This window comes from Geotrypetes seraphini, chromosome 2, assembly GCF_902459505.1.
Source record: "Geotrypetes seraphini chromosome 2, aGeoSer1.1, whole genome shotgun sequence".
Lineage (NCBI taxonomy): Eukaryota > Metazoa > Chordata > Amphibia > Gymnophiona > Dermophiidae > Geotrypetes > Geotrypetes seraphini.
In genome coordinates, this window is record NC_047085.1 from 344,802,952 (window position 1) to 344,819,869 (window position 16,918).

Consider the following 16,918-nt stretch of genomic DNA (forward strand, 5'->3'; position numbering starts at 1 on the left):
CAGGGTTCCATCTTAACCAGTTAAGATCTCACTGATATCTTTTCCCCATACCATATGCCCACAAAAGTGCATTGTATACTTTGAATTGCAAGAGAATCTTTGCTTTCTATCTGGGGCAGACGAAAGCTCATAAAGGCCTCACAACTCATGTTTCTTTTGACCCTAACAGGGGGCTGCTATTGGCAAATATATTTTCCATTGGCTAGCAGACTGTACATATCCTTCAGTTTTACCAGGGACAGAGCACAAAATGTCATTACTAGCTCGCTTAAAACTGTCCTACACTTACCTCACACTTGATTTAACATGAACAATTACTAATTGTTTAGAAATGAAGACTCAACATACAGTAGAACACATCAATTAATCCCCATAAAGTAGAAGAAGACTGCTGACACGACAGACGGTTTGGCCAGTCTTCCAGAATCCATTTGGGGATTGGAATCCAGTTTCATCTCCACTAGGTTCATTTCAGCTCCAGGCTGCATTATAAAAAAGGAATAAAAACCATAAGGCTTATTACCATATTAAAACAGTGTTGGTGTCTTTCTATCGTAGCACCATTAGTTATATTATTTTCCCTTTTTTATTAAAGGCAGTCTGTAGCTAGGGAATCCTACGTTGCGAGGATTATTGTATCTTGCTTGTCCTCAGAGAAAACAGTTAACATAGCAGATGTTCTCTGAGGACAGCAGGAAACAAATCCTCACATACTCTCCTACCTTCCCAAGGGATTGTATTCTTCTTAAGTTTATATTGGACTAACATGGCCTCACGTGACAATGGTTGAGCCAATTCATAAGTTCTGTAAGTTGAGTTCTGGAGAAAAATTCCTGCACAGGGTTCTGTTGGATGATGTCACCGTTTTTGTGATTATTTGTATCCTGCTGTCCTTGGAGAACACCTGCTTACAGGTAAGTAAACTTTGCTGTCTTCTTCCTCTTTTGGAATAGTCTACATTTCAGGAGTAAAAAAAAAATCTGTATTTTCTGTTTTCTATTTAGTAGAATGAGAATGGTGTTTTACTGACTTTTCCTTTTCTTTTTCTGGCAGTAAAAAGTTAAGGGTGAATATCAATGTACCAATGAAGACAGAACAGAAACAGGAACAAGAAACAACACACAAAAATATTGAGGAAGACAGGAAACTACTTATTCAGGTGACTCTGAAATACCTGGTTGAAAATTTGGGAATTTATTATGAAATTACTGGCTAACTCATTTTTAATACACTTTTCCCTTTAAAAATAGAAACTTGAGATGTAAACAAAGCAAATAAATTAAATGAGATTACCCATTATACAGAGCGTTCCTTCTGAAACAAGTACAGTGGTACCTTGGTTTATGAGCATAGTTCGTTCCAGAAGCATGCTCATAATCCAAAGCACTCGTATAGCAAGACAAATTTCCACATAGGGAATAAAGGAAACTAAGATGATTCGTTCTACAAGTAAGGTGACCCAGGGGTGGGTACCTGCCTGGATGATGGCGGGTGCCGCAGCCCCTTCAGTAGGGTGACTTCCTTGAGTTGGCCAGGTCCCCATACAGCTGCCCTCCTGTGATTCCTCTGTGCTGTCCACCAGCACCTCTCACCTCCTAAATTCAGCTGGCCGCCATCCCGTGTAAGCCCGGGCACAAGCTCTCAGGTCCTGAATTCAGCCGGCTGCCGTCCCGATAACACGTGCGTCACGTGTAAGCGCACACAACATCAACGTTGTACATGCTTACACATGACGCGCACATGACGGGATGGCGGCCAGCTGAATTCGGGAGGTGAGAGCTCGTTTTGCGTGGCAAGATTTGCGAGAGTGTTTTGCTTGTCTTGCAAAACACTCGCAAACTGAGGTTTGACTGTATAGAGGACTGTTTTCATACTTCCTGTACAAATAGTGTTCATAAGTAGTTTTTAACTGTAGACTGCACTGTTTTCACAAGGCAACAAAAAATTTTTTTTTCAGAATCATCTGACAACACAGCACATTTTTCTAAATCAGTTTTTCATGCTGATTTCAGATCTGTTATTAGTTTTTTTTCAGTCACGTAAACTTTTAAAGTTATGACTGTTAGTTTATAGCGTTTTAGCATATAGGGTTTTAAGAATTGCAGCATCAACTTAAGGAAATGTTGCAGTCAAATAACCACACATAATTATATTGGACTGTGTCACTTAGCAACCAATATTTCTTCAAAAATGTTTATGATTTCTTTTTGTGAGTTGTGTCTGGATTGTCACGGCACAACATCCAAAAGTAGTTGGCCATCATACACTTCCTCCTCCATATTCGAGATCCATGGTTTTGGTTATTCACGGTTTTTCGATCGAAGGCCCTGCCCCCAAATTTACATCACAGGAAATCGCTGTTCCCAGCTGCACTTTCTTCACTGGAACAGGTCAGGTTATTTGCCTTTTTGTGTCTTTTGGGTTGTTTTTTTTTTTTTTACAGAAAATCCGCAGATAACATACAAAAAGTTATTTGTGGTTTTTCTTTATTCGCTGCCTTGCTGTTCCCCTATCAGCGCAAATGCGGAGGGGGAAGTGTACTCTCATTCCAGAAACCTTGGTAGCGACACTCCATTAACTGAATGTCCTGGTGAAAACATTCTCCTTGCTCGTCACTCACCATACCAAGATTTTCCGGAAAAAAGTCAAGATGTGAGTGCAAAAAGTGTATTTTTAATGACAGGCAGGTAAATTAAATGAATGGTTGGGCAATATCATTATGCATTCCTCATCCTACTTTAGTTTTAGAAAATTAGTAAAAACAAAATTATTTAATCGATTTGTAAGTTAAGGGTTTACTGTTTTACTTTTACACTATATGTACGTACTGATGATTTTATATTGTGTTTTATTCCTTGATTATCTAGCACTTCTTGTTGTAAACCGCCTCAAACTATTATGGCTTTGGCGGTATATAAGAATAAAATTATTATGTGTCAACCAAGTTTCTGATACGAGTCAAGGAGATTCTGAACTCCTTCCTTGTATGGAGACTTATGGTTGCCCAGAAAGTTTTCCACTAACCACATGAATGCCTCCCAAGCTTTGAGCTCAGCTGCTAAGTGATTGCTTAAAATCTTCATCCTACATAACGGACTTGATCTGTGGGCCTATAAGTATCCCTTCCTTCAGTTTTGCAGTGTTGATTTTTGGAAATTTCTTAACAAAATATTGAAAACCTGGCGAGTTTGTTTTACCCATTGCCTTTACCAGGTTCTTCATCAACCCCAGCTTGATATGAAGAGGTGGAAGAAATATTTTATGAGGATCCACCAATGGCATAAATTTCACACTGCTTGTCCCTGGGTTATAGATATTCCTCAGCTGCCAGACACTCTTGACATAATGTTCAGTTGTAGATCTGCTATCCCACAAGCACAGGAAACAGCAGTATTTAGTGAATCCCCCTTGCATTCCCATTAGCATGTCAATGGCCTTTAGATCACCACAGATGTTCCACTGGTGTGTTTTATAATTGAATGACATTGACATTGACAATTGGGGACATTCGGAGAAACTGAAGGGAGATAGGTTCAAAACAAATGCAAGGAAGTTTTTCTTCACTCAAAGGGTCGTGGACACTTGGAATGCGCTACCAGAGGAAGTGATCAGGCAGAGTACGGTACAGGGATTCAAACAGGGATTGGACGGATTCCTGAGGGATAAAGGGATCGTGGTATACTGAGAGAGGTGCTGGGATGTAACACAAGTATAGAAGCTAACCAGGTAATAAGTATAGAGAGCCAACCAGGTCGTGCATGTGCAAGACCGGAGGGCTAGGACTTTGATGGGAAGATAGGACTTCAATGAGGAACCAAGGTGGCAAGGGGGCCCCTTCTGGTGATTCAGACAGGTCGTGACCTGTTGGGCTGCCGCGAGAGCGGACTGCTGGGCAGGATGGACCTATGGTCTGACCCGGCGGAGGCACTGCTTATGTTCTTATGTTCTTATTGCTTCTAGTAAATTTTTTGTATTCTCATAAGACTCCTTTAGATGAGCAGAATGGGCAATTGGTATACAGTACTTAGTTTAGAATTTCCATTGTGCAGTAACACTGCCTTCAAGCTTCTCTGTAAAGAATCAATGAAGAGATACCATTCATCTGGACAATACACTTGTGACAAACTGTTGAAGAGCCCGTTGATGTCGTGACAAAAGCACAATGAGCCATTTACAGTGAAGAATGTTGTTAAGATTCCTTTTTCTGTAATGAGTTATATTAGCATCTTTTGCATGCAAGTGCTTTTGCTTAAGCTTTGAAGCAAGAAGTTCTGCTTTTTCTTTTGAAAGATTTAAATCACGAATAAGATCATTGAGCTCAGCTTGTGTAAAGGTCTCTGGTTCTCAGTCTTCATCATTCACATAATCAGGATCAGATAATTCTGGATTATGACCAGCTATGGCATCATCCTCATCATGCTCCACAGAAGCAAGTCAATCTTGTGGCAGGGGACAGGCAGTGAGTCATCATGAGGAACAGGCCTAAAAGCAGAATCTAGAGCTTTGGGTTCTGGTCCAGAAATAGCTAAGAAGAAGGAAAATTAAATTAAATCAGTAATTTAAAGATCGAGTAAGGTTGGGCAGACTGAATGGATCATTCGGGTCTTTATCTGCTGTCATCTGCTATGTTACTATGTTATGCTCTCTGGACTTAAAAGATGCTTAAGCCCACATACAGATACATTCCCTGTCTCAGCACTTTGGGCTCACATCTGCGACCAAGGATTTCACAAAGTGCCTTTGACTAGTTGCAATCTTGCTGTGTAGACTGGGGGTACACGTGTTTCCTTACCTGGATGATTGGCTAGTCAAGAGCAAGTTATAGGAAGGGGCTCAAGAATCAATGCAAAAACCACTCAAGTGCTAAAATTACTAGGGTTCATTGTTATGTCATGTTAGGCTTTTATAACCCACCTTTTCCCCAAATTAGAGTTCAGAGCGGACTAACAATTAGCAAAGCATCCACAGAAAAAAGGGAAGAAGTCCAAAGGGAAGAGTTTATTAAACAGTTCCAACAAAGGACACTTTACAATCATTTTAGACTCTCATTCTGGCAAGTTCCTGTGTTTTTCCCTCCCTCTTGGTTTTGTTTTGTTTTGTTTTTTTTATTTTATTTTTTTATTGTAGTTTTTTTACCCTTTCCTACTGTTTGAGCTTAGTTTATGTTAAACCTGTTTGCTAGCTGATTCCGTCTTGGAACCTTAACATTGTCCTATAGCAGGGATCTCAAAGTCCCTCCTTGAGGGCCGCAATCCAGTCGGGCTTTCAGGATTTCCCCAATGAATATGCATTGAAAGCAGTGCATGCACATAGATCTCATGTATATTCATTGGGTAAATCCTGAAAACCCGACTGGATTGCGGCCTTCAAGGAGGGACTTTGAGACCCCTGTCCTCTAGGGACTGTCCAAGGCTCCATATGAACCTTACAGTAGGAGTCTTTGATCTCTCGGTAAAGACGGCTTTCTTAGTAGCTATCACTTTGGCAAGAAGGGTCTTGGAGTTGCATGCATTTTCCTGTAGAGATCCCTTTCTTAAGATTTCAGATGCAGGGGATTCCCTGCACACAGTACCTTCCTTGTTGCCAAAAATACTGAGGTTTTCCATGTCAAACAGGAAATGCACCTTCTGGCATTCGTCTTCACGGGTCGAAGAAAATAGACAAAGTTCTCCAGGTGCTGAATGTGCAGAGTGTGTTGCTCTGGTATCTCGAGGTAACTAACGAATTTTGCGCCTCTGATCATTTATTCGTGCTCACCAGTCAGGCTAAACTGGGCAAGCTGGCATTTAATACTATCTCTAAATGAATTCACAGGGCCATTGAATCAGCTTACATTATCTGTGGAAAACAGCCGCCAATATTTTTGAGAGCGGATTTGACCAGAAGCGTTGTTTCTTCATGGGCAGAGACCTGGGCAGTTCTGCCTGATAAGATATGTAGGACGACTACCTGGTACCTCCTTCATACGTTTATAAAGCTCTACAGAGTGGACATAGCAGTGAGAATGGATGCAGCCTTTGGTTTCTCGGTGTTGAAGGCAAGCTCCTCAATCCTGACCTAGGCTCCAGGGACTGCTTTGTTACATCCCACTTGTCCAGCATGACACACCTATTGCACTAGATTAGGTTCTTACCTCGATAATCTTCTTTCTTGTAAATAGGTGTTTCATTCTGGAACCCCACCTTGTAGTTTTTATGACTCAACTGTGTACTGTCTCAAACAGAAATGGCAGTTTCTAGTCTGAAAAATTTCAGGTCGGCCAGATTACTTGAGTACAGACAATTGTGTAAAAAATAAAAAGGTAAATGAGAGAAGCAAACGCAAATCACATATTAGAGTCTCTATGAGCTCCATAGATGTTAAGCTAGTGGTTGTTTTTATACTGTCATTTTCTTTTTTTGGTTGCTTTACATCATTCATAAATTGTATTTAGTATACTTTTTGCAGAACAGAACTTTATTGGGGAGCATCCCCATACCTCTCCTTGTATTTGTTGTAGGGGTTATTGCCTGCTTTGGTATAAACTGAAGGAGGCAGTACACTTCACTGAGGAAATAGGAGGAGTTGAAAATTGTAATTGATAACATCTACATAGCATGCAGGTTTGGATTCACTATTCACTTACAAGAAAGAAGATTATCGAGGTAAAACCTTAATCTTTCTTTAATAACTAACTCCCTAAAACCCACATCAGAAGTGTTGTGTGCAATGTCATGGTATGCCTCCATCGAGAACACAAATGTAGATTTGGTTTTCACTTGCAAACTATTAAACCCTGCGTTGCATATATGTTTAGTTCTTGATATACCACATTGTTGCAATACTAGCAAAGTAGTTATATCAATTTCAAATAAAAATTACCATATATACTCAAATATAAACTGACCTGAATATAGACCAAAGTAACCTTCCCCCCCCCAAAGGAGGAAGAAAAGTTGACTTGAATATGAACTGGAGGGGAGGTTGGTGTTAATATTCCAGTGCCATGCCTTGTCCTGCCAGGCTCTGCACACTATTCCCCCCTCCCTGCTCTGCCAGGCTCTGCATCCAGCCCACTCACTCCCTTGCCATTCTTTGCACTCAGCTGTCCTGACAGGTTCTGAACCGTATCCCCCCTCTCTCCTGATGCCTTGCAGGCTTCCACCGGGCCTGCCATATGTCCTGATGGTCTAGCGTTGGACCAGAACATCAGGATCCCCCCTGCCTCCTGTTCAAACCGATTCTAAGAATTTTTACCTCCCGCCTTCCCCGCGTACCTTTAGAATCCCTGGCAGTGAACCACGGCAGGAGTGACCTTCCTTTGCTCCTGCCTGTGCAGAGCCACTAGCTGATTGGTTTATATTTGAGTATATACGGTAAGAGGAAAAAAAGAGCGATTGCAAATCTTATACTTGTTTTCAAATATTAGCTTAGGCTCCTTGCATTTCTGCATGTACACAACCAATTAAATTGTCATTGTTAGTATCTTTACATATATATTTGTTAATCAGATTATTTTTTTCTCAGGCTGCCATTGTAAGAATTATGAAAATGAGGAAGGTTCTAAAGCACCAGCAGTTACTTGGAGAAGTGCTAACTCAGCTTTCTTCTAGATTCAAACCACGAGTTCCTGTTATTAAGGTATGTGGAGGCTAGCGAAAGCTACTGTATATCATGCAAATTTTAAAAAGAAATCAGAAATTGATTTTTATGTCTGATCTTGGCTGATATATACTTTATGTGAACTGTTTAAAAATTCTTCCAATACAAGGTTTAAAAAAAGTTTTAATAGTGGGGAAAAAACTTGGAATCAAGTTTACATCTCTTCCTTCAGTTTTTTTGCTTTTAAATTTTAACATATTTAACATATTTTGTTAACCGTAATAAAATTCTTTGAATAGCCAAAAACAAAATGTAGTGTAGGGAGTTTTATAGTTTGCTGTTTGAGACCACCTATTTAATTTTAGACGACTTCTTGTTTCCCTCAGAGATGAAGATAAAGCCTAACTCTTCGGTAATCTTACATTGGTTTTTTTTTTAGATGTTTCCTGGTTTGAAATGGAGTCATCCTTTAAAATGCAAAAGCTATGTTTTAAATATATATGATAAAAGAAAGGACTGCATGATGCAGTTAGGAGTGAAGACATGTTTCTTGGATTCTCGCAGGACCCTGCACCAATTTACTTGGTTTTCTTCAGAGAACAACTAATAGCTATAAACTTGCTTGTTTCATAAATGCAATTACGTGGACAGATATATTGCTAAGACTGGTGGCGCAATGTCTACAATACTGCTCAAAAATTTGTGAACACCACTTCTCACACAATATAATATAACTTGACAATAAAATTTATGCAGAATACCCTAAATTAAGTCAAACTTTTATTATAAATAGAGAGTAAATTCATTATAAAAGAGTTTTTAGTCACTACAATTCATAGCAGTATTTTGTTGAACCTTTGGCTTTGATTATGGCGCAGAACTTATCAGTTATTGAAAGCACCAAATTCTCAAGCAATTCTCTGCTGATGTTATGATGCCAGACAGAAATTATTTTTGCTTTCAAATCCACTGCCCTGCTGAAACTGTTTCTAGATCATCTTCTTTAACAGACACCAGATGTTTTCTATTGGGTTCAAGTTTAGTGACTGAGGTGGCCATTTGAGCATCTTCCAGCCTTGCTGCAGGACAAACTTCTTCGCGGCTTTGGATCTGTGGCAAAGAGCACCATCATCTTGGCAAAATTGAAATTCTTGAAAGAGTGAATTGATAGATCAATGCACCTGCTGATTCAAAATCTTCAATTCTGTTACATCTCATTCCATACGCTAGGTGTTCAATCCCAACTCGCAATCCAGGAGTTGCAGAAATCCACAAACATTCCTGGGCACATGCTCGGCCCTTTTAGCCTGAAAGCTAGCAAACACATACAGTTACAATTTTTGTAATCCATGCAGAAGTCTTTGCAGTTGCTCTGCTTCAAGTTCGTTTTCTCGGTGGCTTCAGTGCCTTGAAACCCTGTCGGAGGAAAGGACGCAATCCTGTGGTGCTGGACTGCTGCTTCACAGAGAAACTCTGGTGGATCTGTCGAGCTAGCCTGCTGTGTTCCATCATTTCTAGACTTGGGTCCCTTCCCCTGGAAGTCTGCTTGCCTGAGACCTTGTCACAGGTTTCAAGCTCAGGCTGAATGCTTCTGGAGTGAAACCTACCCAAGTTTCAAGGCACAGGCTATCTTTCCCACTCCTGACCGCATGGATGAGGATTCATGGGGTGGAGGTCATAGTCAGTGTCTGGCTGGCTGGAAGTTCGAAGATTTCAAATCTGGATCCATTTGGAGCTGTTTCTGAGGCAGAAAATCCTTTTCCTCCATGCTAATGCTGTTTAAAACTGCTGACAGTCTGAGGAAACCTCAGTTATCTCCTGTGGGAACTTCGAGAGTGGCTTGTAAAACGGTTTTAAAGTTGTTGTTTTTTTACAGTTTCTGAGGGTAGGATTCAGGTCCCCACCTCCCCAGGCCCCAAATCGCTATTTTTTACTTTTAGCGTGAATTTGTGATGGTGGCCATTTTGGATTTTAAAATCAATCTTTTTTTCTTTTATTTCTGCCTCAAAAACCTCTCGATTTGACACAAAATCATTTGGGATGGACACCCCAGCCCCTAATCTGTTGAATGTGGACATTGATTGTGCCGGATTGGCACCAGATCAGCGATAGTGTACTATATGCCATAGCTTACTGGGGGAGGGGGCAAGAGCTTTGGACTTCGCCTCCTCTAAGTAATCTTGGACTGGTGAGCCATCCTGAGGCCGTCTGAAGGAAATCTTTCCCAGAGGCCATCCTGGAGTCTGGCGCAAAACACTTGCGTTCTGAGTCTGGGGACTTTTGGCGCAGTGCATGTACCTCAACACCCTGCCATGGTTGTGGAGTGGGCCTTTTCACCGGATTTTATTCAGCTCCTCTGAAAGGCGTATTCCTCAGACCCTGCTCGTTTGATGCAGCCAGTGGGCACATCGTGGCTTTTTCGGTCTGTTGCGCCTGTGGTGAAGCTTCCTGTTCAGGAGCCCTCTCGTCTGGCTGTGCCAGATCTCAATGGAAGTAATTGCCATGCAGATATTATGATTCTTCTGTTTCCTGCCATTGTTTTTATTTTTGATCCGGGTGATACCTTTGCTGCAGTGTCTTTGTGCTGGACTCTTTGGATCCATCTTTGGACTGGAGATGCTGCTTCAAGGATCACCTTAAGTGGATGTCTTTTCAAGAGCTCAACTATTGACAATATCAATCAGCGTGGACTAGATTTACAGTTCCCTCTCACAGTAGATCAGTACTAGGCATATGTTTGGAGATACTTTCAATCACAGACAACACAGTCCACTGAGAGCTGCAACACAGGTTTGCCTTGAGGTTGTATATTTCACCAAGCAGAGCTTGCAGGATGTGCCTTTCCACCTCTGGTTATTGTTTAAAGTGTAATTCTCCATTGACATCTTTGGACCATATGTTTTAGACCTGCCCATGGATATACAGCTTTTGGACACGCTTGCTCCAATATATCTCTAGTTTGTGGACTTCTGGAGACAAAATGGATTCCTTACTTCTGTTTGGGGTTTACAATGTTCAGACTCCCTTGCCTAAAGGCTAGTAGATTTTTTTAATACAGCTATTCTGATGGGAAAGAAGGGCATTCTCCTCTTTCTTTAGCACTCTCCAGACCAGTAGAGGTTAATCTTTACAAATGGGTATATATCCAATCATGACCAGCAGGTGGAGACTGAAAACAAAACTGTGGGACAGTATATCATATACTCCCTTCTCTATTTACCTCAGTCTTCTTTCAGTCTCCAGCAGGTGTTGATGTGATCTGTACCCATCTCCCTTGGTAGGGCTGTTGGAATTTGTTTAGGGGGTTTATTGTCCCTGTTTTTGGCCGGACGGAGCTTGGGCGGGCCCTGTTTGGGGGTTCGTCCGACCTCGGGGGTGTCAAACCCGGCGGGTCTCGAGCGGGGTCCCTCCCCCCACTTCCTCCACCTCCCCACATTTTTCTAGAGGAGCCTCAGCAGTAAGCCTTGCCCCCTAAATCAAGCAAGGCATATTGCTTCGAGAGCCTGTGGAGTCTGTTCTGTGAAAAAAAAAAACAAATCCTGAGGTAGTGCTGGTCTGGAGGGTTGTTTCCCTTTAAGAAAACTGTATTTTACTGTATTTTTTCATCTAACCGTCACTTTTTTATAACTAGGTCGCGTATGGAGCAATGAGCACTTCTAAAGGGAAAAAGTGCTCATTGTGCTCCAGGCGCGAGGCACTCGTGGCCGGCCTGTGCAAGCGGTGTTCAGGCCGGTGCGGTGGAGGAGCTCCGTCGGCAGCGGCTGCAGGCGCCCAGAGCTCCCCGCCGATGGTGCCTCGCGAGTTGGCTGGGAGCAGTGGGGAAGCCCGGTCTTCCCCAACCGCCCACGGAGGGATTCCCCAAGCCGCCGACGGTCGGGTTGTTGGGGATTCCCTCTCAGCTGATGTTTTGACAGCTGATGCCGGCTTGCCTGTTTTAGCGGCTGGGACTGTTCAGGTTTCTCTGCCGCTACAGGCTATGGAGGGAGCATTTTTCGCGGGAAAGTCGCCATCTTCTCAGTCTGGCCCCTCCATTTTGTCTTCCACCTCAGGTGACCTTCCCCCTGTATTGGAAAAACAGGGGCAGGTTTCTGCTGGGTCCCCTGCTGTGGCAGGGAGTCCCTTGGGACCCTCGGGGGGGTGTTTTCTCCTGATTTCTTTTTTTCTTTGTGCAGAGCCTATTTTCAGGCGGCTGGGAGTTCTGGATGCGCTCAGGGGGTTTCGGGGAGTGGGGTTTCCTCCGCGCTCCCTGCGGCTTTGCCTCTCTCGTCTGTTGTTGCGTCCCCTCCTCCTCCTCCCTTGTCCAAGCGTCCGCGGGTGTCGTGGGACAAGGATTTATGGTCGGAGGAGCGTGTCGGTCTGGATGAGGACCTGGACCCTGCTGAGGATTTCCAGGACCCTCTCGAGGGGACGGCTGCTGGCGGCGGGTTATCGGGTTTCCCGTCCTCCGGCGAAGAGGCGTCCGTGGTGCGCCTTTTTCAGAGAGATGAGCTGCCGGACCTGATTCAACAGGTTTCTTCGGTGTTGCGTTTTGAGGATGCACCGCCGGAGACTCCGCGTGTGGGTGACCCTCTGCTACGGGGGATCCGTTCCGTTTCCCGCTCTTTTCCTATGCATCAGGATATTCGGGATATTATACTGGAACAGTGGAAAACGCCGGAGGTGCCGTTTCGTTTGGCGCGCAGCATGGCTCGTTTGTATCCCATCCCAGAGGGGGATCGGGCTACTTTAGCATTGCCGGTCGTAGACGCGGTGGTCTCGGCGATTTCTAAGCGGCATACCGTGCCTATTGAGGGCGGTTCTGCCTTGCGGGACTCTGAGGAGCGCAAGTTGGAGAACATCCTTAAGCAAAATTTTCAGGTCTCTGCCTTTGGGGTCCAGGCGGCTATTTGTGGGGGGCTGGTCGCTCGCGCCATGTTTCGGTGGGCTGAGCGTGTCCTGGATCGGGAGTCTGATGACTGGTCTTTGGTGGATCAGGAGGTGGCGAAGATTGAGATGGCTGCCTCGTTCCTCTCAGATGCTCTTTATGACTTGGTGCGGATCTCGGCTAAGTCTATGGCCTTTGGCGTGACCGCGCGGCGTATTTTGTGGCTGCGCGCTTGGTCGGCGGATGCTGTGTCCAAAGCTAAGCTTACTAAATTTCCCTTCCGGGGGTCTTTTTTGTTTGGGAAGGAATTGGATAAGTTGATTCAGACTCTGACGGACTCAAAGGTGCCCCGTCTGCCTGAGGACCGTGCCCGCCCTGCGTCTCGGGGTGGCGCTGCCCGGGGGCGTTTGCGGGAGTTTCGCAAGTATCGCCCTGGGCGTGGGGCTGCTTCTTTCCCAGCTCCAGGGTTTTCCCGGGGTCGGTTCTTCCAGCGCATGCAGCCCTTTCGGGGGGCCCGTCGGGGGGCAGGGAATCCCTCCGCCGGTTCCCCCGCTTCCCATCCTGCACAATAACTCCTTGCCGGCGCCCCCTTTGGTTCTGGTGGGGGCCCGGCTGCGCAAATTTTTCCCCAAATGGGCCGAGATCACGTCCGATCAGTGGGTCCTGGAGGTGGTGCAGGACGGTTATGCCCTGGAGTTCGCCCGCTCTCTGCCGGACCTTTTCCTCGCCTCTCCATGTCAGACTCCTTGGAAGACGCAGGCTTTTCGCAAGACCCTTCAGCGCGTGATAGATCTCAAGGCAGTTGTTCCGGTGCCCCCTCCGGAGTGGGGCTCCGGCAGGTACTCCATTTACTTTGTGGTGCCCAAGAAGGAGGGGACCTTTCGGCCCATCCTGGATTTGAAAGGGGTCAACAGGGCTCTCAAGATTCCCTCTTTCCGCATGGAAACTCTGCGGTCGGTCATTCTGGCGGTTCAGCCGGGGGAGTTTCTCACTTCTCTCGATCTGACGGAGGCCTACTTGCATGTTCCCATTCGGGCCTCTCATCAGCGATTCCTTCGCTTTGCGATCTTGGGTCGGCACTATCAGTTCTGTGCGCTTCCCTTTGGTCTGGCCACGGCTCCCCGGACGTTCACCAAGGTGATGGTGGTCATCGCGGCAGCCTTGCAGTCGGAGGGCATACTGGTACACCCCTACCTGGACGACTGGTTGATTCGGGCAAAGTCGTTGCAGGAGAGCTCCCGGGTTACGGCTCGGGTGGTGGAGTTTCTCCGGTCGCTGGGCTGGGTGGTCAACCTTTCTAAGTGTCGGTTGGTCCCGGCTCAGCGTCTGGAGTACCTTGGGGTTTTGTTCGACACCTCCTTGGGGAAGGTCTTCCTTCCAGAGGCCCGGGTGAGCAAATTGCAATCTCAGATTCGCCTGCTTTTGGCGTCCCGGTGTCCTCGGGCGCGAGATTTCCTCCAAGTCTTGGGGTCGATGGCGGCGTCCCTGGACGTGGTGAGGTGGGCGCGGGCCCACATGCGTCCTCTCCAGTATGCTCTGCTCCGGAGGTGGTCTCCCCAGAGGCACGGGTTGGATGTTCCTGTTCCCCTGCGAGGCATGGCGCGCTGCAGTTTGCGTTGGTGGCTCCGGACCCCTCACCTGGTTCAGGGGGTGGGTCTGGATCTTCCGCAGTGGACGGTGCTCCTTACGGATGCGAGTCTCCTCGGTTGGGGGCTCAGTGTTTGGGTCACTCAGCTCAGGGCACCTGGTCCACGGAGGAGGCCTCCTGGTCGATCAACGTGTTGGAGACCAGAGCGGTCCGTCTGGCGCTGTTAGTTTTCCACTCTCTTTTGTTGGGCAAGTCGGTCAGAGTACTGTCGGACAATGCCACGGCGGTGGCTTATGTCAATCGTCAGGGGGGCACCAAGAGCACTCAGGTGGCGCAGGAGGCGGCTCGGCTCATGGTTTGGGCGGAGTCCCATCTTCTGGACCTCTCGGCCTCTCACATAGCCGGGGTAGAAAATGTTCAGGCGGACTTCCTCAGTCGTCACTTCCTGGATCCAGGAGAGTGGTGTCTCGGCGCCGTGGCGTTTCAGTTGATAGTGCAGGCTTGGGGGCAGCCCCTGATGGACTTGATGGCCACGAGTGGCAACGCCAAAGTGCCCCGCTTCTTCAGTCGTCGCAGGGACGGTCTGGCCGAGGGTCTGGATGCTCTGGTCCAACCGTGGCCAACGGAGGGGCTGTTGTATGTGTTCCCTCCTTGGCCATTAGTGGGCAGAGTACTTCTTCGCATTGTTCACCATCCAGGTCTGGTGGTTCTGGTGGCTCTGGATTGGCCTCGACGTCCGTGGTATGCGGATCTGGTGAGGCATCTGGTGGCGGATCCTCTTCCTCTCCCTCTCTTGGACGATCTTCTGACGCAGGGTCCCATTCCCATGTTCGACCCGTCTCCCTTCTGTCTTACGGCTTGGCTCTTGAAAGGGGTCGCCTTAGTAAGAAGGGATATTCAGATAAGGTGATCTCTACACTCTTGGGGTCCCGGAGGCTTTCTACCTCTCGGGCTTATGTGCGGGTTTGGCGTCTCTTTGAGGGATGGTGCCGGGTGCGGGGAGTGGTCTCTTCACGCTTCTCTGCCTAACATTCTAGAGTTCTTGCAGGATGGCCTGGATAGAGGCCTGGCTTGGTCTTCTCTCTGGGTTCAACTTGCGGCCCTGTCGGCTTTTCGAGGGTTGGTGACAGGTCAGCGTTTGTCGGCTATTCCTGATGTGATTCGTTTTTTGCGGGCGGCCAAGTTGCTCAGGCCTCCCCTACGGCCCTCTGTTCCCTCTTGGGATCTTAATCTGGTTCTCTCTGTGTTGGTGCGCCTGCCTTTCGAGCCGTTGGATGGCTGTTCTTTGAAGGACCTTACTCTGAAGGCGGTCTTTTTGGTGGCCATTACTTCCGCTAGGCGAGTTTCTGAGCTTCAGGCTTTCTCTTGTAGGGCTCCCTTCTTGGAATTTTCGAGGGAGCGGGTTGTCTTGCGGCCTGTTCCTTCCTTTCTGCCGAAAGTAGTTTCTCCTTTTCATGTCAATCAATCGGTGGTCCTCCCGGTCTTGGGTAGTCGGGAGGGCTCTTCTGAGCAACTGCAGCTGCGCAAGTTGGATGTCGGTCGGGTCCTCCGCTCTTATGTGCAGCGGACCCAGGAATTCCAGAAATCCGATCATCTCTTTGTCCTTCTGGCGGGTCCTCGTCGGGGGGCTGGCGCTTCTAAGGCTACTATTGCGCGCTGGATCAAGGAGACGATTGCTTCCGCTTATCTTCTGAGACAGAAGCCTGTTCCGGAGTTTCTCAAGGCTCATTCCACTCGGGGTCAGGCAGCTTCTTGGGCTGAGTCGTCGCTCGTGCCTCCAGTGGATATTTGTAAGGCTGCAGTTTGGTCCTCCTTGCATTCCTTTGTTAGACATTATCGGGTAGATGTTCAGGCGCGTTGGGATGCGGTGTTCGGTGACCGTGTTCTGGTATCGTCCCTTCGGGGGTCCTGCCCGTGAGAGGGACTGCTTTGGTACGTCCCATTTATAAAGATTAACCTCTACTGGTCTGGAGAGTGCTAAAGAAGGAGAAATTAGGTTCTTACCTGCTAATTTACTTTCTTTTAGCTTCTCCAGACCAGTAGAGGTCCCCACCCTGTCTGTTGTTTTTATTGTTGTGTTGTTGGGGCTGTTTCGCGGGCAGTTTTTGTTTTTTGCTGCGGGTTCTAGTATTTTTCTAGGGCCGGGGAGAATTAAAGAACAGCGGCTGTGGCTCGGCTGGCTTAGCTGACGAGCTGTGGGGACATTTTCCTTCGGGTATTTCTCCTCTGCATTTTCCAACAGCATTTGGGTATGTTAGTTGTTACTCCTGTTCGGAGTATTGTTTTCTTTCTGTTTTTCCAGTTCTTGGTTCTGCTTGGCTATTCGGCAGACTGAGGTAAATAGAGAAGGGAGTATATGATATACTGTCCCACAGTTTTGTTTTCAGTCTCCACCTGCTGGTCATGATTGGATATATACCCATTTGTAAAGATTAAGCTCTACTGGTCTGGAGAAGCTAAAAGAAAGTAAATTAGCAGGTAAGAACCTAATTTCTCCTTTCATCTTTTGAAGGCCCAGATAGCACAGTTACTTACCGTAACAGGTGTTATCCAGGGACAGCAGGCAGATATTCTTAACGCATGGGTGACATCACCGACGGAGCCCCGGTACGGACCTTTTTAACTAGAAAGTTCTAGTTGGCTGCACCGCGCATGCGCGAGTGCCTTCCCGCCCGACGGAGGAGAGCGTGGTCCCCAGTTAAGATAAGCCAGCTAAGAAGCCAACCCAGGGAGGAGGGTGGGACGTAAGAATATCTGCCTGCTGTCCCTGGATAACACCTGTTACGGTAAGTAACTGTGCTTTATCCCAGGACAAGCAGGCAGCATATTCTTAACGCATGGGTGACCTCCAAGCTAACAGAGAGGGAGGAGGGATGGTTGGCCAT

The 16,918-nt window shown here is 46.5% G+C and overlaps 1 protein-coding gene across 2 annotated transcripts in view; it reads left to right on the forward strand.

Annotated features, from left to right (window-relative positions):
* The window catches only part of CUL1 (cullin 1), a 275,377-nt gene that overhangs the window by 245,449 nt on the left and 13,010 nt on the right, over positions 1–16,918 (forward strand). For both annotated transcript variants that reach the window (XM_033930314.1, XM_033930315.1), the window contains 2 exons: positions 1,054–1,159; positions 7,507–7,620. In XM_033930314.1, the coding sequence (XP_033786205.1) occupies positions 1,054–1,159; positions 7,507–7,620 (220 nt within the window). The remainder of the gene's footprint in view (positions 1–1,053; positions 1,160–7,506; positions 7,621–16,918) is intronic.